Source organism: Megalobrama amblycephala, linkage group LG9, assembly GCF_018812025.1.
Source record: "Megalobrama amblycephala isolate DHTTF-2021 linkage group LG9, ASM1881202v1, whole genome shotgun sequence".
In the NCBI taxonomy this organism is placed as follows: domain Eukaryota; kingdom Metazoa; phylum Chordata; class Actinopteri; order Cypriniformes; family Xenocyprididae; genus Megalobrama; species Megalobrama amblycephala.
In genome coordinates, this window is record NC_063052.1 from 41,699,752 (window position 1) to 41,724,872 (window position 25,121).

The following is a 25,121-nucleotide window of genomic DNA, read 5'->3' on the forward strand; positions in this document are numbered from 1 at the left end:
GGTAGTGATCAGAAGTGGAGCCTGAGATAATATAATCTAAGAAGAAAATATTATACACCTACCTGACTCCTCCTGAATCTATAAAGGTAAACCTTTTACAGGAGCTGAGTAATATGAATAGAGGAAGTGGCTCGTGAACACGAGAGTGTTACGTCGTCAAACACGTTTACCTACATTCGAGAAAACAATCCTTCCATGCAGATAAATGAAACCAAACAATCAGAAAGCAGATGAAGACTCTCCTCCAGCTCGCTCTGTTCACTCCGTCTCCACAGCTTCATCTAAACATGTTTCTCTCCCCATCCCTTCAGCAAATTATCTGTAAAAAGTAGTCCATACACAAGAGCAATGTTTGTTTACCTCAAAGTCACATTAAATGTGAGAGTTTTCACAAGATTTCCCATGTTCACAGTAGAGATCTTCCCGAGCCTGTTCGGGTCACGGGTCGGGTTTGGCATCAGTGGCTTCAGGTCTCGGGTAGCTAATTTAAAAATAAATGTGCTTTTTATGAATGGAACCGAGAAGTCCTGAATTCTTTTAAACTTTGTTGGGCATTTAACAATTTTATTTAAAAAAAATTCTAGAAACCACGTAGAAAAGTAACAACCTCGCACACAGAAGTCCATCTTATAGTACAAGATCCATCAGGAAAAGACACTCGCTTTATTACACTGTTCATGCAGTGAACATTTTTAAAATCTTATAAGTCTGTAAAGATCTTTAGGTGTGACCATGATTTCCATGATGCAGATAAAATGTGCAAATTAATGAATTGATAAATAAATTGAAAACAGAGCTGTCAAATCACAACATGGTCTAGTAGTGTCTGTGGCCCTGTTGCCACCTGGTTTAAGATGTGTTTTTGTTGATTGGATCACAAGTGGACGAGGAAGACACATTCCTGTTTACACCTGGTATTATTATTTATTTATTTTGGTCTCTTTTTTCCACTTTCACCCACTTCTGTCCAAATTTCTTCGAGGGGAGGGTCTATGAGTGGGTAAATGTATGTTCTTTTCATCTAATTGCCCAAATAAGCTCAGGCAAATGATATATGAATGTGCCTAGAGATGACAGAAAAACATGCGGAGAGCATCAGCTTTAGTTTCTGCTCTGACAGCCGTGAGACCAGTCGAGTGCTGTGAGTGTGTGTTAGAAATCAGGAACGGTGAGACAGTTCTGGGAGACACACTTTCTTGAAGAATTCTTGTGCTTTCTGTAGACAAGATTCCCAGAAATCCTGGTCTGGAAAGACATGTGCCACAGTGAAATCGTTTTCAGTCCAAACAACAAGATCGCAGTGATTTGATTGGGTGACATAAATCTGTGTCTGGATCTGAAGCGTCTGTGTTGTCCTTCATGTCCAATGCCTGCTGGACGCTGCAGGACCGACACTTGAAAGGACATTTTTACACACAGTCAGGCCATCCGGTGACGATGTGTAAAGATGTGTGTTTCACTAATCACAGGAGGGTAAGATGATCACAACTTGACTTTTGAACATAGTTTTCTAGACATTTTCGTGTAGTAACTGGCTGTTTTAAAGTCTCGCCCGATGTGGCATATCTGAAAATATAATAGTTCTTTTGTTGATTTGCACTTTAATTTCTCATTTAATTTTTATGTTATTCTTCAGGTGACTGTAAGTCAAATTTGTTTATTTATTTTCACAATTTATTTACGTGAAACACTGAAGCAAATGTGTCATAATGTGTCGAGGCTTCGAAACAATCTGACACCTGTCTCCACGGTGACCCCTAGTGGTCAGAACAGTGCAAATGCAACAAAACTCACGCCAAACATGCATAAAAACACCTTTTACAAATCTATTGCAAATGTTTTATTGAAAGTAAAATCTATCAAATGCAATTAACTAATCATGTAAGATTAAATATAGAGTGTCTGTATAATATGTGTTCTTTTATCAATGTTCAAGGCTTGTTTCTCTGTTCAATGGCTCAAGATAAACAGGCAAATAAGAGATTAATAACTACCATTATTCATTTTAATTATTCTAATGTCTAATTAAAACATCTACAAATGTATAAAACTGATCAGAGATCAGGTAAAGCCCATAGACACTTGTTCAATAGTTCTCTTTTCACTTTCACTTTATCATCGCCCTCTACCGGTGAACCAGTGATGACGTAATGAAGCCTCGTTTACTGAAATCACGTGGCTTTGGCAGTCTGATACATGCTCTGAATCACTGATTCAAATCAAAAGATTCATGAAGCTTCGGAGGCGGAGCCTAATGACGCAGTGTGTCGAAATCAACCATCACTGGCTGTTCCTTCAGCTCTTCTGTCGCTGTATCACCAAATCTGCAACGTTTATCATCACATTTATGGCTTTTTGTTGTGTTTAAATGTAGCTTTTATGAACTTGCGAAATTAGAAACTGTTGTATTTTGAAACCGTTCACCGAAATGCCAAAAAATATATATCTGACATGGACAGTTTATTTTCTTCTGGTTGTTCTCCTGGAGTCTGGTGAGTATTTTTATGGTTCTCTTTATATTATCATTTCTCCACATACAATCTTATCTTTATTGTCTCCATCATAATTTTTCCTCTAATATTGTCGTTTTATCAGACTAAACCTTCAGAAATACTTCTGTGGAAAATGAAAAACTCCAAATGTGGTGTTTGTGTTTGTGTTCAGGTGTGTTTGTTGTAGTAGTACTTTATTGTCACTAGTCACAGGTACCAGCGAAATTAGCCATCAACCTGTCCATACATACAATATGACAAGGGGGGTAGACAGGACAGGAAGACAGAGGATTTAGGAAGAAATACAGCATAACATGAGGGAGGGTAGGAGAGGAAAAAAAACCCAACCCCCAGACTACTTGGGTAAAGTTGGTTTTATATTCGCACATTCGGGCATCCGTATTCAATAGCCTTGTTAATCACACTACATTGGACATTCAGTGGACATTCACAAGTAAATATGCCATTAAAACAATACTTGCCTATTTTGATCGACTGTGAAAAATGTCGTAAGTTGACAATCGTTGGTTGTCAATTCGCAAACATTAATTTATTGCACATTTATTGGAAATTCTGATTTTATCAGAAGTCCGAATGTGTGAATATAAAAACCAACTTTACCCAAGTCCCCAGACTATGCTCCTAGTGGGGAGTACAGTGTGGGAACAGGAAAAAAAAACACCTCAGCAACATAAGCACATAATCAGTACAACATGAAAACACATGACTTGCAACAGGGGAGGGAAGTGGGGGGCTGGAGGTAACCCAGCACAGGCAAGCAGCCATCCGGTCCTGCAGCCATTCTAGGCGCTGGTCACAGACCCGCTTGTCAGACTGGCGGTACAAAGCGGCGAAGGCGAGGGATGGGGGGTGAATGCATATCTTTATATATGTGCATATGTGTGTGTATGTATGTATGTATGTATGTAAAGTTCTTGTATGTGTAGGCCTGGAGAGTCGATACTCCTGGCATCAAATCTAGGTGCCCCAGTCTGCAGGATTGTCATAGCGATACACAGCAAGTTGCCATGGAGACAACCTTGATAAGGTCCCAGACAGAGTCAACAATCAGCAGGTGTCTGTGGGAATGGGGGGAGGAACACAAGAGCGTCTCACTGCAGTGCTCTTCCGGGGGAGTTGTTGTTCTAACAGCGGCCTTGGCTGAGGCCAGTGCTGGTTGAGGGGAGTCGAAAGCAGATAAGATTGGGATTGTTTGGTCTTAGGTCGAGTAGCCGCATTCAATTACACGGCTACTCTCTTAGTCCATTCTGGTCTCCAAATCGATCCATTTGCCTTTGCAATGCCGTGAGCTTCTCCATGATGTTATCCATATTGCGGTTGATAGTCCCAGTCTCAGTACTGACCGCTCTGCCCACTGCTTCAGTCATAACGGGCAGCCTTGTTAGGCTTTGGACAGCTGTCACCGTTTTCTGAATTTCTCGATAAACCAGGGCAGTGCCCAATCCAATCAACAGAAGACCTGTTATCATGGTTCCGAATAGGGCTGCACGATTAATCGCATGCTATTCTCACGCGCATTTCGTCAGTAAAGCCGGTTCCCTGATTACCGCTAAATCGCCATCACCTGCTTTCAAATGAAGCGGCATTTAATAGACAGAGCCGTAGGTCACTGAAAAGCCACGCAATATCGCGTTCATATCGCAGATGAATCGCCTGCGATAATGAACGCGATATTGCGTGGCTTGTCCGTGAACTACGGCTCCGTCTATTAAAAGGCGCTCCGTTTAAAAACAGGTGATGGCGATTTTAGCGGTAATCAGGGAACCGGCTTTACTGACGAAATGCGCGTGAGAATAGCATGCGATTAATCGTGCAGCCCTAGTTCCGAATAGGTAGATATCTTCAATGTCCTCCACGGAAAGAGCCGCCAGACACACAACCCGCAACCTCTCCCACGCGTCCATCGTGTAGCCAGCTGCGAACGTTCCGGCAGGGCAGTCAGGTTCCCCCGAACCCGAACTTCTCGTCGAGAAGATGGTGTCAATTGCATTGAGAGACCAGTTGATCAAATCCATGATTTTAGATGTTTGGAGAGCAGTGCAGAGAGAGTCTCTCAAAGTATAGACAATAAACGAGACGAGAGAAGCAAAGCAGGGAAGGTAAAGGGGAGGAGAGGGAAGAAAAATGCGACCGCCAAGAGAAGATGCAGTGAAGTCAGAGTCAGTGACTGAGGGAGAATCAGTCTCTCTGAACTCTAGTTTCACACAAATACACAGAGATGAAGAGATCGAGTGGAAGTTTGGAGACATTCTCATAGCTAGTGTAATGAACAACAAGAGCAAGTTTTATAATGGAAGTGCTGAAGGGAGATTCAGAGACAGACTGAAACTGGATCATCAGACTGGATCTCTGACCATCATCAACAGCAGAACCACAGACTCTGGACTTTATACAGTCTCCAGAGACACAACGATCAACACGATCAATCTCACTGTCTATGGTGAGGAGAGAATTACTATCCTGTTACATCTGTGGACTAAATTCACCAGATTACATTCACAGATTAAATTGCCACCAGAGGTAGCAATGCAGCATCTGAAGTTGTTTTTAGATGTATTTACACAATTTAATGCTGCTCAGAGAGGTCCGTAAATACATTCACACAGCAGAGCAAATTCATAATGCAATGACATTAATGTTATGTTTTATACAAAATGCTTTGAATACAGAAATATGAAATAAATGACGATGACGAGATGAAACGAATATGAAATATCGCCAGTAGGTGGCAGCAAGTCATTCACGAATTTACTACTATAGACTACTCTGTGCACCTTATGTTGCGAGTCGCACAATGATCTGTGACTCTGCTTTAGAAATTTAGCTGGCAGAAAAAATAAAACATTGTTTTGAGGGACATACTTAGTGTTAATGAAATAAACTCGGTGTATTGCTCAAAACAACAGTCAGGACTGCAGATCTGCACTTCACTACAATGTAACCACATTCTCTCTGTGCTGTTCGTCGCGCATTTTTGGCACACAGATTTCAAGAGTTGATCAGCTAAATAAAACAGGCGGTGTGCCAAATAAGCTAGGGGTAGTTTTGACAGCAGATGCAATGTAAATTAATTAATATTTAATGTGATAAACTAATTCCATTGCACGCAAATATGCATAGGCAGAATAAAGCTATGGCCTGTAGGGTTTGTGTCGAGCCATTCATTAAAGGTGCCATAGAATGCTTTTCCACAAGATGTAATATAAGTCTAAGGTGTCCCCAGAATGTGCCTGTGAAGTTTCAGCTCAAAATACCCCATATATCTTTTATTCATTTTTTTAACTGCCTATTTTGGGGCATAATTAAAAATGTGCCATTTCAGCGAGCTTCCCCTTTAAATCTCGCGCTCCCCACCCACGGAGCTCTCAACTCTATAATACATTGCATAAACAAAGTTCACACAGCTAATATAACCCTCAAAATGGATCTTTACAAAGTGTTCGTCATGCAGCATGTCTAATCGCGTAAGTACAGTATTTATCTGGATGTTTACATTTGATTCTGAATGAGTTTGATAGTGCTCCGTGGCTAAAGCTAACATTACACACTGTTGGAGAGATTTATAAAGAATGAAGTTGTGTTTATGCATTATACAGACTGCAAGTCTTTAATAATATTATTTTAATAATTATTCATTATCCTCTAATATTGTCAAGGTTTATGAGACAAAACCTTCAGAAATACTTGAAAAACTGCAAATGTGGTGTATGTGTTTGTGTTCAGGTGTGTTTGTTGCTGATGCAGTGAAGTCAGAGTCAGTGACTGAGGGAGAATCAGTCTCTCTGAACTCTAGTTTCACTCAAATACACACACATGAAGAGATCGAGTGGAAGTTTGGGGACATTCTCATAGCTAAAGTGAAGAAAAACAAAGAGATCAAGTTTTTTGGTGATAATGCTGAAGCGAGATTCAGAGACAGACTGAAACTGGATCATCAGACTGGATCTCTGACCATCATCAACAGCAGAACCACAGACTCTGGACTTTATACAGTTTCCAGAGACACAACGATCAACACGATCAATCTCTCTGTCTATGGTGAGGAGAGAATTACTATCCTGTTTCATCTGTTGACTAAATTCACCAGATAATGTTACCAAGAATATGATAAAATGATGGAGAATTAATTTGTCCACATACAAGCCATTTGGTCCGTGTATCTTCGGATAATTTGTTTTTCCGTTTTTGTCTTCTAAACGGAAAAACGAAGAAAGCATTTATTTATCACATATTCGACCCTCCTCGTGAGCATAAATCGCAGTCGTTTCTTCATATTTTTATTTTTGTTTTAATCACAATCCGCAAAGTCCGTAGTTCTAACTTCTAATCCGCCAAATGGAAAACAATAAAACCAAAATGGATAAACAGCTTGAGTATTCTATCTCTACATGGACGGGAATAAAACGCCCCTTTCCTCTGATTGGTCAACCAAAGATCAAGCCGCGTCATCAGTTCTTCAGCTCCACGCAACAGAATATAGTAGCCTATATCTATCCAATACATTTGTACGGATTATTACAGAGTTTATTGCAACTACATTTAATCTCGTTCTCAAACAGCCAGACTAATAAATGGCTCGAAACAACCCGTGACTTGGGTAAAGTTGGTTTTATATTCGCACATTCGGACTTCTGATAAATTCAGACTTTCCAATAAATGTGCAATAAATTAATGTTTGCGAATTTTAAGCAGCGACATGATATTGACAACCAACGATTGTCAACTTACAACATTTTTCACAGTCGATCAAAATAGGCAAGTATTGTTTTAATGGCATATTTACTTGTGAATGTCCACTGAATGTCCAATATAGTGTGATTAACAAGGCTATTGAATACGGATGTCCGAATGTGCCAATATAAAACCAACTTTACCCAAGTCCGTGACAGCAGAGCCTAGACAGAGCTTTTCTTCCGCATGCCGTAAAATACTAATTTATCATATTAAATAATATTCTACGTGGCATCTGCTCTCACAACTAGCAAAACTATTTGGCACACTTATTAGCCTTCTTATTCAGCTGACCAACTCTCAGTCTGTGTGCCGGAGGACAGCACTGGACAGCGCGGAGAGAATGCATAATATTGTACTGAAGCGCAGAGCAGAATCGATTCAAGGGTCAAGTCGTCATCTTCATTTATATAGCGCTTCTTACAATACAGATTGTAAAAATATATAATCATCTCTGGCTTTATTGTTCAAAGAGTTAATTCATAGTCTACCCTTAAACACGTAAATGAACGGCAAGAGCGCATTAAAAGTTTCTGTTCTGTTTTCAGTTAAAGGGTTAGTTCACCCAACTGTCCATGTCCAGAAAGGTAATAAAAACATCATCAAAGTAGTCCATGTGACATCAGTGGGTTAGTTAGAAGTTTTTGAAGCATCTAGAATACATTTTGGTCCACAAATAACAAAAACTACGACTTTATTCAGCATTGTCTTCTCTTCCGGGTCTGTTGTTCATCCGGGTTCACGACTCCTCAGTGAACCGCAGTGCACTGCTGACGTAAGACGCTGCTGACGTGTTATCTGGTGCGCCAGAGTTTCGTTTACAGTCTGAGGGAGACGCATTCAAGCTATTTTTTATTCAAGCTATTTTTTAAAATGGTGCGTAAGTGTGCATGTCGCGGATGTCCTAATCGCCAAAAACAACGACGTAAAAGTGCATTACTAACGCTGACAGATGAATCAATTCACTGGAATCAATTCACTGGAATCAATTCAGTGGAATCAATTCAATGGAATCAATTCAATGGAAAGGATTCCGGAAGAGAAGACAATGCTGAATAAAGTCGTAGTTTTTGTTATTTTTGGACCAAAATGTATTTTAGATGCTTCAAAAACTTCTAACTAACCCACTGATGTCACATGGACTACTTTGATGATGTTTTTATTACCTTTCTGGACATGGACAGTATACCGTACATACATTTTCAATGGGGGGACAGAAAGCTCTCGGACTAAATCTAAAATATCTTAAACTGTGTTCTGAAGATGAACGGAGGTCTTACGGCTTTGGAACGACATGAGGGTGAGTCATTAATCACATCATTTTCATTTTTGGGTGAACTAACCCTTTAAAAAGGTGTCATTTAAGCGTCATTTGAGTTAATAATTAATGATTTTTACAATGAAAGTGATTCAATCAAAACCTTTAGCTCGATAAACTTTATCTTAGAGCTGCTGTAAAGCCAAAACAAAACTTCGGTAAAGTTGGTTTTATATTCGTACATTCGGACATCCGTATACACACTACATTGGACATTCAGTGGACATTCACAAGTAAATATGCCATTAAAACAATACTTGCCTATTTTGATCGACTGTGAAAAATGTTGTAAGTTGACAATCGTTGGTTGTCAATATCATGTCGCTGCTTAAAATTCGCAAACATTAATTTATTGCACATTTATTGGAAAGTCTGAATTTATCAGAAGTCCGAATGTGCGAATATAAAACCAACTTTACCGAAGTCAAAACAAACTCTGTCTATTAATTTTCCTATTATCACTGTGAAGCTGCTTTGAAACATTTATTGCCATCTATTACTGTCATAAATTAATTAGTCAAATAATGCTACCTTTTAAAAGAGATATATATTATTAAATATAGGCCTATGCCATCTTTTAATTTAAAATCTTAAATTTAGTCAATACAATTAGAGTTTGACACTATTCTGTTTCAGCCAAAGGCATCTTGCGCTGCAGAGGTAGCAATGCAGCATCTGAAGTTGTTTTTAGATGTATTTACACAATTTAATGCTGCTCAGAGAGGTCCGTAAATACATTCACACAGCAGAGCAAATACATAATGCAAAGATAGTAATGTTATGTTTTATACAAAATGCTTTGAATACAGAAATGTGAAATAATTTACAAGATGAAACGAATATGAAATATTGCCAGTAGGTGGCAGCAAGTTACTGTGTTAATGAATGAGTCATTTTATTCAATCGATTCGCTCGAAACACTGATTCATTCAGTAATAAAAGGCTGTATGGTTGGTGAATCACTCGACCGATTTGTTCAAAGACTCGGATTCATTCACGAATTAACTACTGTAGTTCACTCTGTGCACCTTATGTTGCGAGTCGCACAATGATCTGTGACTCTGCTTTAGAAATTTAGCTGGCAGAAAAAATAAAACATTGTTTTGAGGGACATACTTAGTGTTAATGAAATAAACTCGGTGTATTGCTCAAAACAACAGTCAGGACTGCAGATCTGCACTTCACTACAATGTAACCACATTCTCTCTGTGCTGTTCGTCGCGCATTTTTGGCACACAGATTTCAAGAGTTGATCAGCTAAATAAAACAGGCGGTGTGCCAAATAAGCTAGGGGTAGTTTTGACAGCAGATGCAATGTAAATTAATTAATATTTAATGTGATAAACTAATTCCACCGCACGCAAATATGCGTAGGCAGAAGAAAGCTATGGCCTGTAGGGTTTGTGTCGAGCCATTCATTAAAGGTGCCATAGAATGCTTTTCCACAAGATGTAATATAAGTCTAAGGTGTCCCCAGAATGTGCCTGTGAAGTTTCAGCTCAAAATACCCCATAGATTTTTTTTATTCAATTTTTTAACTGCCTGTTTTGGGGCATCATTAAAAATGTGCCGTTTCAGCGCATGTCCCCTTTAAATGCTCACGCTCCCCGACCCCGAGCTCTCGACTCTATAATACATTGCATAAACAAAGTGCGTACAGCTAATATAACCCTCAAAATGGATCTTTACAAAGTGTTCGTCATGCAGCATGTCAGATCACGCAAGTACAGTATTTATTTGGATGTTTACATTTGATTCTGAATGAGTTTGATAGTGCTCCGTGGCTAAAGCTAACATTACACACTGTTTGAGAGATTTATAAAGAATGAAGTTGTGTTTATGAATTATACAGACTGCAAGTGTTTAATAATGAAAATAACGACAGTCTTGTCTCCGTGAATACAGTAAGAAACGATGGTAACTTTAACCACATTTAACAGTACATTAGCAACATGCTAACGAAACATTTAGAAAGACAATTTACAAATATCACTAAAAATATCATGATATCATGGATCATGTCAGTTATTATTGCTCCATCTGCCATTTTTCGCTGTTGTTATTGCTTGCTTACCTAGTCTGATGATTCAGCTGTGCACAGATCCAGACGTTAATACTGCCTTGTCTAATGCCTTTCATAATGTTGGGAACATGGGCTGGCATATGCAAATATTGGGGGCGTACATATTAATGATCCCGACTGTTACGTAACAGTCGGTGTTATGTTGAGATTCGCCTGTTCTTCAGAGGTCTTTTAAACAAATGAGATTTACAAAAGGAGGAAACAATGGTGATTGAGACTCACTGTATGTCATTTCCATGTACTGAACTTTTGTTATTCAACTATGCCAAGGTAAATTCAATTTTCAGTTCTATGGCACCTTTAATCTGGTTGTTTGATGAGATATAGACCTAGATGAAATGTCCGAGTTAAGAATCCATACAACTGAGTTGTGCTACACTATTGGTGCAGATAGCGTTGCATTCGGAGGAAAAGAGTAGACGATAGAGATGAATCATCTTTAGCCGTTCTTGGTATATTTATTTTTCTAGCTGCCGACACATCAGTCTCACGGTCAGACAGACTTCAGTAAGAGACAACCGTAAATCAACTGGGACAAATATAATAACGCAAACGCGTCTTCTGTAGTTTACACTTTAGTGCCCCCTTGTGGCACACACATATGCATAATAAAGAACAGTACAGCATTACATTAATATACAACTGAGGACATAATGAACATATTTTAACAAACTGTAACTGATGAACAATTCTTTTGCGTGGAGCTGATTCTGGAGCTGAAGAACTGATGACAGCTTGATCTTTGGTTGACCAATCAGCGGAAAGGGGCGTTTTATTCCCGCCCATGTAGAGATCGAAAATTCAAGCTGTTTATCCATTTTGGTTTTATTGTTTCTCCATTTGGTGGATTAGAACAAAGTGTGATGAAAACAAAAGTAAAAATATGAAAAACGACTCGAGATTTGTTTATTTATGCTCATGAGGAAGGTCGAATATGTGATAAATGAATGCTTTCTTCATTTTTCCGTTCATAGGAAAAAACAAGAAAACAAATTATCCGAAGTTACACGGACCCCATTCTGATCTTTATTGATTTTTCCTCTAATATTGTCAAGTTTTATCAGACTAAACCTTCAGAAATACTTCTGTGGAAAATGAAAAACTGCAAATGTGGTGTTTGTGTTTGTGTTCAGGTGTGTTTGTTGCTGATGCAGTGAAGTCAGAGTCAGTGACTGAGGGAGAATCAGTCTCTCTGAACTCTAGTTTCACTCAAATACACAGAGATGAAGAGATCGAGTGGAAGTTTGGGGACTTGCTCATAGCTAAAGTGAAGAAACAAAGAGAGCAAGTTTTTTAAGGAAAGTGCTGAAGGGAGATTCAGAGACAGACTGAAACTGGATCATCAGACTGGATCTCTGACCATCATCAACAGCAGAACCACAGACTCTGGACTTTATACAGTCTCCAGAGACACAACAATCAACACGATCAATCTCACTGTCTATGGTGAGGAGAGAATTACTATCCTGTTACATCTGTGGACTAAATTCACCAGATCATGTTACTGAGAATATGATAAAATGATGGAGAATTCTGTGATGATGCTGATCATTTTATCCAGAAGATCACAGTGATTTCTACTGAATCTGATTCATTCTGTCATGTTTTCAGCTCTTCTGCCTGTTCCTGTCATCAGCAGAGACTCTTCACAATGTTCATCATCATCATCATGTTCATTGGTGTGTTCAGCTGTGAATGTGAGTCATGTGACTCTCTCCTGGTTCAAAGGAAACAGTTCATTGTCCAGCATCAGAGTGTCTGATCTCAGCATCAGTCTCTCTCTTCCTCTGGAGGTGGAATATCAGGATAAAAACACCTACAGCTGTGTGATCAACAATCCCATCAGAAACCAGACCAGACATCTCAACATCACTGAACTCTGTCACACATGTGCTGCAGGTACTTCACTGATGATATCTGGTGTTTCTGCACACATTGATCTGGACTAATGACCGTCTCTTTCAGTCTCTCGGACAGTGCTGATCTCTGCTGCTGCTGCTGCTGGATCTCTGTTGATTGTTGCTGCTGTCGGGATCTTCTGCATCTGCAGGAAACACACAAACACACACAGAGAAGGCAAGTGTTTCCTGTATGTATATAATTCTCAAACATCATTTCACTGAGTGTTTGTTTCTGTCATTATTGTTGAAACAGAGACTCGAGCAGAAGAAATCACTGATTCCACATTCAACAGAAGAAACAGAAATAAATCGGTAAGATCTTTGATTTCAGTGTATGGTGTGTGTCTGTGTTGTTTCAGTCTGATTTTAGTGTGTGTGTGTGTGTGTGTGTGTGTGTGTGTGTGTGTGTGTGTGTGTTTAATGATTCACACACAGCAGCAGCACAACATATATTGATAAAGCAGTAGATGTGTTTGTGGATTTACACTGTAGATCTTCATTTAGACACACAAACATTAGTCCGCTGACACACACAACTTTAAAATACAGCAGTGAATCCTTTAAATCAGGCTTTCCACACTTTTAGAAGTGGATCCTGAAATATGAGGAAATAAGGACCACCATCCTGAAATTTAAAATGCATCTGCCCATTTAATATACTGGAAAATGTAATATTTTAAATCTTAAAATATCTCTGAAGTTACATTATTTTCTACTCACTATAATGAAATACTGATAAATATATTATATATTTATTTAAAAATAAATGTTATTTATATTAATTATTAATTTAATACACTAATAACTTTATTGTAATAACATTTTTATTCATTTGTTATTCTAATTTATTGACTTGTTTTTTTACAGTTTTCTCTAGATTTTAATCTTATTTTTAAATATACTTTTTCTGTCAGTTTAATTCAAGTAAACTTTAATGTGATTTTAAGTTTATTTACAAAGTAGACTGAAAGTATACTCTCTTATTTTTAGTTTAAAAGAAGTAAACTAATAGCACACATGAATAAACTTCTTTTTCATAAGGATATCCTGCATTCTCCAACACTTGGACCCGTTGTGAGGAAATTGCTGTCAAAAGTATTTCTGCTGTATTTCCTGTGCTTGTGGAAAGAGGATGGATAGATGTGCCAATAATGTGATGAATACATTGATGAACTTTAGTGTTTTCTTTCAGAGAGCTACAGTGGAGGATAATGTGGAGTACACAAGCGTGCCACACGAGTCCTGAAAAGTGAAGCCAAAGCGTCTCAATCGCCCCCTGGTGAACCATCTAAATATAATAGCCCATGATATTGAGTGACCAACAAACTAATAAACATGATTTGAGCAGATCTTGCTTCACCCACTAACATGAGGGTTTGACATATGAAGAACCGATCATAATTCTGCAGCCCTTCATCAAACCTTTGACACAGAAACACCTCAGATTGATTTTAATCAATGCACAAATCATAAAAACAGATCAAATCTGTCCCTAAATTCTGATTGGTTGGGAAAGCAGACATTTGGGAATACTTTGGATATATAAAAACAGAAGGTGTTGTTGTCCTTTGTCAAGAGAAATGGAGTGTTATCTTCCAAACAATGTGATGAAGATTTTAAAAGATATAATAAAAAGCAGAAAATTGCTGAACTTGGAGAATCTCTGGGGTCTATGAAGTTTTCATAATGTGACACAAAAACACATGCTGTGGCTCGAGAGTGTAAACCACATCCTGTAGAGATGACGAATGTTGCATTATGTGTGTAGATGAACATGGGATCTGGGGGAGAGAAGCATTGTTGTGTGTGACTGATAATGAAGACAGTTAGGAAATAAATGTCTAGCAAGGTAGAAATCTGATAAAAAATGTATAATAAAAATGTATATTGCTTAAACCATTGATGCAAATAAAAAAAGGTGATAGACAAGTAACAGCAATTGACACATGCAGGTAATATGTTAAAGCAAGAAGAAACCACATGTGTGCAAATGAAGAGATAAAGTGCGTCAAAAGAGAATATAAATACAGGGGCCAGTAGTAGATGTTGTGTAGTTTTGCTGAAGAAAGAAAGAGCATACGGCGCCAGACCACAACCCTCAGAAGATCAAAGAAGACACCTGATTCTCTTAGAGAAGAACATATACTGAATAGAGAAGAGGGTAAGCTTTAAAATGTAATTATTTATCTGGCCCATGGATCTTCCAGCTGAGCTGGCATAGAGTGTGTATTTAGCTTTTGCCTTTGCAAGAAATAATGAAATGAGAACGACAACTTGTTGCGTTCATGCTACATCGTAATTATACCATAAATTATAATATGTAATTTTCTCCAATTTCTACCTAACTGCTGGAGATTCATTTTGGGATTAATAGTGTTGTGATAGAAGCACATAATTCTGAATCTGATGACATGAACAAATAAAATCACGTGTTGTCTCATCTTGTGATCTCTTGTTTGTCTCTGTTGAATCGACAACTAATGTGTTATTTCAGCTTAACAGCTCTCTCTCTCTCTCTCTCTCTCTCACTCTCTATCTGACATTTTATAAAGTTCTTAAGTGTATATGCAAGATATATCTATATTTCATATTTTTCCACATATCTACATATGAAGAGTTTGGTTCCAAAACGCGATAAACGCCATTTTCAAAAAATTGAGTTTCCACCAAAATCAGTATTGTATCTGGTCGGTATTGAAAAGTCATTTATTAATTTTGCGCAAAATGCGATATCCGTCGTGTTATTCTGTCATGTTTTCTCCCTTTCTTTCCAAAACGCGACAAACGCCAGTCTCCCTTCTCTGCAGAACGCGATATATCCGCTCAACCGATCACAGCGCTCCATTCCACCCACTGTAAACATTGAAGGCTTTTTAAAAGCCGTTTTTAATACCAATGTACTCGGCAAATGTGTTTATTTAACCGTGCGGTGGCGCCAGATACTCTTTAATCGGTAATGACAAATAATTTAACAAGATTCATTTTGGGAGCGACGGCTGAATGTATTTTTAGTAAAATGCCTGTATATAAGATAAATATTGGCAAAGTTGAGACTCTGTCATGTATATGAATCAACTTACTTTGTTGTGTATTTTCAATTTGAAAAATAACTTTTATATTGATGGATTAATTGCATTTTGAAAAAAAGTGTCATGGATTTATTGCATTTTGGGGAAAAAAATAATACGTTTTTATAATAAACTTTTTAAAATCAAAATGTAGATTTGAATTTTTTATGTTTTTATAACCAAAAGATGCTATGTGAAAGTTTGAAACAGAAAATAGTGGTTTTCATCTTGCCACTTTCTTGGTAAAGAAAACACCTTTTTACTCAAATTAATCAAAATGGAGTTATTGCGTTTTGGAACCAAACTCTTCATATGCCTCCTTTTGTGCAATTTTAAATAAATACGTTTTAATACAATTTTAAATTCTTCAGCCTCCTTCTTGTCCTTTTCATATGCAGTTCTACTCACTGTTTATCTGATTTTACACAATTTTGCTGTTAGTCTTGAAAAATAAATACATGTAAACACAGTTAAAAACTATTTCAGGTGCCTTGATTTAGCTTCACATGAGCACCAAGACTGATATAACCTCTGAGAATAACAGATCCATACACAATATCCCACTGACAATAACATACTATTATAAACTGTTATAATATTCAGTGAATTCACATTAGAGAGAAGATAAGGGAGCTACTACATTGTTACATTGAGATACATTGTTCTGCGATTACGTAAAGACTTTTTTACGTTTGAAACAGCAGGCCTCTGGTTACCCGTCAAATGTTGTCACGGATGGTGAGAAAGCGACTTACATTCAGTAATATTTTGAAATAGAGGGGGTTCGTCTTGACCCCGAAAAGATCAGCCACAACCCAGCTCAGAGGTCAATAAACAAGTTAATATTGAACAGTCTTTGGGGTCGGTTCTTGATGAGAGATCTACCCCAAACTTATCTAGTGAGAGACCCTGAAGAATTTACCGGAGTTGTTTTTGGTAAAACTTTTCACATTTGTCTCAGACGATGTTGCGCTTGTCCAGTATAATACCGCAGAAGGTGATGAGCACGAGACTCGTGACATTAATGTGTTTGTTGGTGCATTTACAACAGTGCACGCCCGTCTGGAATAAACTGGGTGATTGCTTGTTATACTCCGACACAGACAGCGTTATTTTTGTATCAAGGGATGGAGACTGGGTACCGCCTCTGGGTGATCATTTGGGGTAGCTGACGAATTAAATAGATGACAATGATTATATCACAGAGTTTTGCTCTAGTGGACCAAAATCTTACATCACTAAAACCTGACACATGGACAATACTCAAACTAAATAGAAATATAATACAGATATATGAATGTACATAATAATAATAATTTGCTGTCAGTTAGTAACAGTCTGTTTGTGAGCCACCAAGTGGCAGTTTTATGTAACTTCAGCAGCTCTGGAAATGTGACCAAAATCATGAATCTTACTGGTTTGTCAGTATTTTTAACTGTGCAGTGAAGAGATTACATCACTTCTGTAAAAACAATGAATGACACATGAGTTACTGTTGTTGTTTTCATAAAAGTACATTTACTCGTTTTACATGTAGGTATATTTTAGTCAGAGTTATTGCTCTTCGTCTGCTTGAGCTCATTCTGTAAAGTTGAACAGAGACTCGCTCGCTCTCAGCACAAGCATTTAAAGGGTTAGTTCACCCAAAAATTAAATTTCTGTCATTAATTACTCTACAGATCTTCGTTCAGATTCAGAACACATTAAGATATTTTTTGATGAAATCCGAGAGGTTTACGACTCGTCCATAGACAGCAATATAATCAACACTTTCAAGGTCCAGAAAGGTACTAAAGACATTGTTAAAACAGTCATGTGACTGCAGTGGTTCAACCTTAATGTTGTGAAGCGACGAGAATACTTTTTGTGCGCAAAAATAACAACTTCAGGTTCAACAATATCTTCTCTTCTGTGTCATTCTCATATGTTGTTAACCTGGTGCTCTGTATGTAAGACTGTTTTTACCTCAATATCCTTTAACAAAATTACAGGACAGAATTATAAATTCCTCACCTCACTTTGAGTAAAATGTATCCAAATGTATCACCTATAGGTGGATCAATTGTGCACATCTTCTGGGAATATAGAAAACAAACATTTTTAGAAAGAGGTTCACCCACCATTGGAGTATTTTTTCTTATAAATGTAATTTCTACTGTTATTACTTATTTACTTTTAATATTATGACCATAATTGTTCTTCCATCTGCTGCTAACCGTATCTATTGTTGTTTTTTGTTCTTTCTTTTTTTCTCTTTTCTTAAAAAAGTATCAAAACTAATAAAGCATAATTCTTATAAGAGTATCAAAACTAATAAAAAGGCAATAGAAAAAAAGATGAAGTGCATGTGGAAAGCCTTTTCTTGGCACTGGGTGAAAATGCAGTACTTGAATTAGCAAAAAAACAAAAACAAAAAAAACATTCTAGATTGTGATGATTTATAGTTGAAGAAAAGTACAAAGTTATTACTAAGTGCTCTTGAAAGTTGAACAACAGATGATTAAAGTCTCATTTTATTGCTGGGCATTTGTCATTACAATCAACACAACTAGACAATAATTCATGTTAAAAGATTTATTAGGAAGCAAAAGCTGTATTAGTGTTTGTCAACTAGAGGACAGAAGAGATCAGACATTAAGATCAGCAGTACATCAATATTCATCAATCACATGCTTCTGAAAAAATAATACAACACAAGAAACAACACCATGTGGTATCATGTCCATTTAATACTTAAATCTGAATAAAATGTTTTCTTCATCTTTTTTGTGAGAAGTTCAGTAAGGCTCCTGTAAGTGCTTCAGCATGAATATAAAGGCACTATAAATTCAAATATTCACTAATAACATGCTTCTGAAAAAATAACAAAACACAAAAAACAACACCACTATGGTATTATGCAAAATGTCTTTTTCCAACTTTTTTTTTTGTGAGAAGCACAATAAGGCTACTTTAAGTTCTTCAGCATGAATATAAAGGCACTATAAATTCAACTCACATTTCAATGGACATTCAGATAACATGAAGATTTACATAATATCTTTGATATACCCTTATTCAAGCATAATTACATCATAGAGCAAAAAAAAAAAAAAAAAAAAAAGCCCCACATTTACAACTTAAAAAGAAATATAAAAAAAGAATGTCAACTTAAGTAGTTGTTATAATTATTGTTAATTTTTTACAATACTGTCACTTACAGTGAAGCTGAATAACACGGAATGGTCGAAGCTGTTTGTCTCAAACACACTAATGAATTTCTACACATGAAGAGAAGATCATGTGATCTCAAAGACATGTGATTAGTTCTGAACATGAACATTAATCTGGCACTGGTGTTAATTACATAAAACATAAAATTCAAATACTGTGGTAAAAATCATATTCCTCACACTCACTGTCGATAATCACACAATCAGGTATGAAGAGTAACATTATTAAAATTATGTGATTAAAAGAAAGTGTTTTATTACTATGCTTCTTGGTTCATATGAAACCACAGAAGCTTTTTACATGCAGGCTACTGATGGGGAGTCGACTCCAAAAGAGTCGATTCCTCGACTCTGAATAGCCCTAGAGTCGGGGTCGACTCCAGCTCAGGAATCGACTCTTGGTGTCGACTCTGCTGCCGTGTCCGGAATCGTTCACTTGTTTACTGATTCTCGAATCCATAGCCTACATAATGCATGGCAGTGAAGTGCATAATGTCTATGGTTAAGTGCACTAAGCAAGGAGTGAACGAAATGAAGCGATGAATTCGGACATTGACGAATCGCGTCAGAGATCTGTCGCATAAACTTTGTTACATTCATGTTTGTAGCTTACTTTAGAAATAGATAACAGAGTCATAGTGAGTTTAGTTTGTAATTATTACATAGTATGTAATTATGTAATTATTATATAGTATGTAATTATACATACCTCCGTGTCAAGTCACCTTTATTTATATAGCGCTTTTTACAATGCAGATTGTGCCAAAGCAGCTTTACAGTGATAACTGGTACATATTTTTTGCTGCACAGCAGCTCTTAAAGAATAGTGTCAATGCAGGCAGATCAAAGCACTGTTGAATAAATGTCAAGAATACTGTTAAATATTAAATGTCAAGTTAAATGTCAAGTGTCCCCAACTAAGCAAGCCAAAGGCGACAGCGGCAAGGAACCCAAACTCCATCAGGTGACATCAGGTGGCAAACAAGTGGCAAATAGGTGTTAAAATGGAGAAAAAAAGAAAAAAAAAAAAACCTTGGGAGAAACCAGGCTACATACCTCCGTGTCAGCTTTATTGATGGTAGGCTAGCTTATATTAGGCTATTGCAATAAATAGATGTGGTTTTCCATATTTAACCATGTTCATTAAACTAACCATAAATAAAAAAAAATAATAAAAACTCACATCAACAATTAACATGTTAATAAGTGTATATTGTATGCATTTTTGTATGTATTGTATTAATTTTAGTATCTTTAACTCTCGTGTCCAAGCACTTTTAAGACAATGATCATGTGTGTTTAGCGCCATCCCCCGACCATTATAATGAGATGAATTCATTAAAGAATCCCTGCTTTCTCGTTTATTTAATATTGACATAATATTCGACCGCAGATGTTTTTCGTGACTTTTCGGCAATTAGCAACATTGATAGGCTACTCATCATCTCTAAATTGGACTAATTTGGACAGTCTCACTAAACGCATGTTGTTTTTATGAGGGGATTTTAAGGCTTTGCGTCGGGGAAAAATAAATTAAGTGTGTAAGAACTGCCATCTTGGCTTATTTACGACCCTGTTTTAAGGTACAGTAAATGGAGTCGAGGAGTCTTACAGTGGGATTCGGAGTCGACTCCAAAAAACCTGAAATCGAACACTCATTTCTCTCTTTCACTAAACAGATTCTAGAGGATTATGAAAGCAGAAATGTGTTTTTGTTGTTCGAGCTGAAGTGTTGATGATGTCAGAGTGATTGACGCTGGTGGGCGTGTCTAATCTCATTAAAGTGAACTCGTCCCCTCCTGCTCATTCACTCCATCCCGATCCTCTGCGTTCATCTCTAGAGTCACTGATTCATTCTTTTGTTTTTCTGTGGAATCTGTCAGAAACAGACAATGGAAAATTAAAAGAGATGTACTGATCTGGATTCAGTCATATTATTCGAGACATCAAATCTAAATCAAATCTAAACTCACTCAGACTATCTCACTTATTTGACTAGTTCAATATTTATTGTACTTGTGAACTCGTGCATCTAAACTAAAATGTAAAGTTCATTTAAACTGTTTGAAGTTTGAAATTTTTAAACTGAATAAAAAACTAAAGTGAATGAAGCCACATCTCACATCAAATCATGATCACACTTTAAATATATTCAGCACAAACGACAGAATCAATATATATTTGTGCTTCATCTACAGAGCACTGATATAAATGCTGAAGCAAATTCATTGAGGTGATGCAGCAACTTAAATCATTTTGAAACTTTAATCATGAATTCAGCATTATAGATTCAGCATTATATATAGGGTGAATTCACATTCATTGAGATGACTTGGAAAAAGTGTCCCAATCAAAATAAAACCTCAGTTGAACAACACCACATGACATATCAAACTGTCTCATTATTTATTTAATACATATTTAATACATTATTTATACTTACATATTGAGCTAAAATAATTTAGCACAATATGTAAGATTATTAGATTAAAATATCCAAAAACCACTAGAACAGTGGGTAACACTTTACTTGAAGGGGTGTGCATAAGACTGACATGATACCTTCATAATCATGACATGACACACGTCATGAATATGAAGGAGGTTTTATGAATGTTTATGACAACTGTCATTAAGTGTCATTCGCTCATTATGTCATTTTTAATGCAAAGATGACATTGTTTGAGATGTCTGAGTTATGACAACTTGACATAAACCAATACATCATAACCTGTCAGTGTCTTTGTCATGACAACTTGACATTATTTAGCTTTATGGGTTAACATTACATTAAACTGTCATGTCGTTGGTTTTGACATTGGCTGTCATGAGGCCATTATAATAGTGTCATGAATATTTATCTTGAGCTCAAGTACAGTGGTACAAATTGAACTTGTCATTAAAATGTCATTAAGTGACAATACTCTGACAAATAATTTTATAACAGCGTCATGACTATTTTTCATTCATGTTTTTTTTTTTTGTTTTTTTGTTTTTTTTTAAGTTTCCTCCAACAGAAGGTCAGATAATAGACAATTTCAAATTTCGTAAAAAAGATGACACTGTTATAAAATAATGGTAACACTTTATTTTAGGGTCTTTTAACTAGTTGCTTATTACTATTAGCATTCATATGGCTAAAATATTGGCTGTTTATTAGTACTTATAAAGCACATATTAATGCCTTATTCTGCATGACCTTATTCTACATTCTTAATCCTACCCAATACCTAAACCTAACAATTAACTATAATAAGCAGTAAATTAAGAGTTTATTGAGGGAAAAGTCATAGTTATTCGTTTACATATGTGTTCCCTATACTGAAGTGTTACCAAAATAATGTAATGTAATGTTAACCCATAAAGCTAAGTAGTTTTTAAGTTTGATAATTAATCTGCTATGTCATGTTTATGACAGGTTATGATGTTTTGCTAATGTCAAGTTGTCATGACAAAGACACTGACAGGTTATGATGTATTGGTTTATGTCAAGTTGTCGTAACAAAGACATCTCAAACAATGTCATCTTTGCATTAAAAATGACATAATTGAGCGAATGACACTTAATGACAGTTGTCATAAACATGCATAAAACCTTCATATTCATGACACGTGTCATGTCAAGATTATGAAGGTGTCATGTCAGTCTTATGCACACCCCTTCAAGTAAAGTGTTACCGAACAGGGTTATATATTTTGTTGACTCGTGTACATTAGCCCAAAAGTTTCCAAGAATGTTTAAATCCAGAGAAATAAGCGTGTCCGTACATCGCTTACCTATAACAACTTTCAACACACAAATGTATCTAATATGATACGCTTGACCAGAAGAAGCAGAAGTGACAACTGCAGCATAATAAAAGCTCCACTGATCTCGAGACGTGTGTTGCACTCGTCTCTCATTAGCAATCGCTCCAGTGTCCTCGTTCTGCCTCAACGGCTTTCTGTTTCATACTACAGTAATGTTAATAAATCTTTAATACATTTGCTCATCCATGAACATGATTTCTGCCTGGGTCCTGGTCCCGATTCTTATCCACCAGCTGTAGACATGAAGACAACACCTCCCATGATTCAGTGAAATCAAGGAGTCATCAAGCTACGCCTCTGTTTTGAATGAGAGACCTCTAGAGGTGAAAACTACATAGTGTGCCTTTAACAAAAACTAGGAGAAAATGAAGAAGCCATGGGGGAAACTAAGGACACTCTTACTGTAACAGGAATCAGGTAAGTAACGGTCATCAAATGACTTTGATTAACTGATCATCAGCACATGTGATCAACTCTATAAAAGCAGGAAGAAGGAAGATTATTCACAAGTGGAAGCTGTTTGAAACAGACACCAATCTTCCCAGGAGTGGACGTCCCAGCAGATTCTCCCCAAGATCAGACCGTGTGATGCTCAGAGAAATCACAGACAACCCAACAGAGACACCTCAAGGCTGATTTATACTACCGTGTTGAGTGTACGCCGTAGCTACATCACAGACTGATGTGCACCTCTTAAAAAATGTAACAATGCGTCAATTCTACGCGGACCACAAGCGCTGTGATTGGTCTGCTAGAGCTCCTCCCTCAGGTCAAAAAACTGCTGACGGAGCATTCGGAGAAGAGTGAGCATTTCAACTTCCATATGAATGAACAAACGCTCTGTTTAAGGGGACACATACAGTCAAACTGCAACAAAAGTCATTACCTATTTGCCGCTTCTCTGCCGTTTCTATTTGTAAGCTCTCTGACAACATACATGACGAGCTGCTTCTTCTTAGGCTTTTGTTTTGATCCTCAACATGACCGTGGACACTGCCTACTAGTGGTCTGCATGCATGTCGACGCGGACAACGACGCAGAAGTAAAATGAAAATAGACGCATAGCCTACGGTGCAGATGCTCTGGTGTAGGTCCGATGGAAGAATAAAAAATAACTTTAGTGTTTCACAGAAATGCATCCCCACTGCATTCAACAGGGACATTATCACTATATAAACCTGAGGAGCTGCACTGCCGTCCACTCTCATGTGAACAGTGAGTGTTTTTTCTATTCTTAAGAGTTTTTGGAGCTTTGAAGTTTTGTTTTCCCCACTTTTAATAGATGGACAGAAATCTTGTGATGAATTAAAGTCTTGTGTGTTCAGGACGACATGAGGGCATTTTTGGCTGAATTATCCTTTAAGAACGACACAATACTGATCTAATATTAAATCATAATGACAATGAAAGTACATATTTCACTCACCTGAAACAGTAACAGTGAATAACTTGAATGAGGCTTTGCCATTTCTGATGATCTTTAGTTTGTATTCTCCAGTGTGGTCAGTTTCAGTTTCCTTGATGGTGAGATCTCCAGTCTGACGATTCAGATTCATTTTAGCTATTAATCTAAAATCACTGTACCAAAACTCTTCTTCACACTTCTCTTCTGTGTTTTTATCTACGAGACTGTTGTAATCTCCAAACATCCAGAATATCTCATCTCCTGTCTGTATTTCAGGATTGACACGTAGAGTCACTTCTGCCCCCTCCATCACTGACACTGACTTCACTTCATCTGTCAAAGAAACAGAGAAAAATACAGAAGAGAAATCAGAACCAGAAAACCAACAGCAGCAGAAATAAACAGAAGAAACATTGACATATCACACCTGACATACTGATCACAAACATATCATTTACTCTATTTTAAGATGAAAAGAGCTCAACTTGTCATTGTAGAAATCTGAATGTAAGTATAAATCTCTACAGCTCATGTGTGTTTGACTGATGAAACTGTGTTGAACTCCAGTCTGTGTTTCTAAGAGTAAAAATCCACTCAAATGACATGAAATATGAGTGTGTTGAATTGTGTTTGTGTGAAGAAGCGCTTCTGAATGTTTGATTTGTGATCAGATAATGACTGTACTGCAGTTCAATAATGATCAGGAATAATGAGGAGGATTGTGACTGATAAAGTTGATCAAACAATCCTGCAGACAGAAGCAACAAGAAGACTGTCTGAAGCTGCTTCATTGAGGAACCAGATCTGTCTAAAACATCAGGGCCCGTATCCCTAAAGATTCTGAGAATCCTCTCAGAGAGCTCCTAACTTAACCTAAAAATTCCTTGCCAGGAGTTTTCTGACTAAATACATTAATAAAGTAATTCATTATTATTCAATTCAAATTAATTAATCTGTGACTGCCTGTATTTACAGTTGACTTCATGAAAAAATACCACATGACCTTTCTGAGTCTTACAGCTTTGCTAAAATAGAGACACATTTGAACACATTTTCAGTCAAGAATGATTGAACTCTGTC

General features: G+C 37.0%; 1 protein-coding gene across 1 annotated transcript; it reads left to right on the top strand.

Moving 5' to 3' along the window:
- Positions 1 to 4,664: 4,664 nt before the first annotated feature.
- On the top strand, positions 4,665 to 13,932 carry LOC125275968. The gene is made up of 4 exons (XM_048203344.1): positions 4,665 to 4,953; positions 6,237 to 6,551; positions 12,257 to 12,858; positions 13,739 to 13,932. Exons 1-3 carry the CDS (start codon positions 4,779 to 4,781, stop codon positions 12,592 to 12,594), a joined length of 828 nt encoding a protein of 275 aa, XP_048059301.1. The 5' UTR covers positions 4,665 to 4,778; the 3' UTR covers positions 12,595 to 12,858; positions 13,739 to 13,932.
- The last annotated feature ends 11,189 nt before the right edge of the window (positions 13,933 to 25,121 follow it).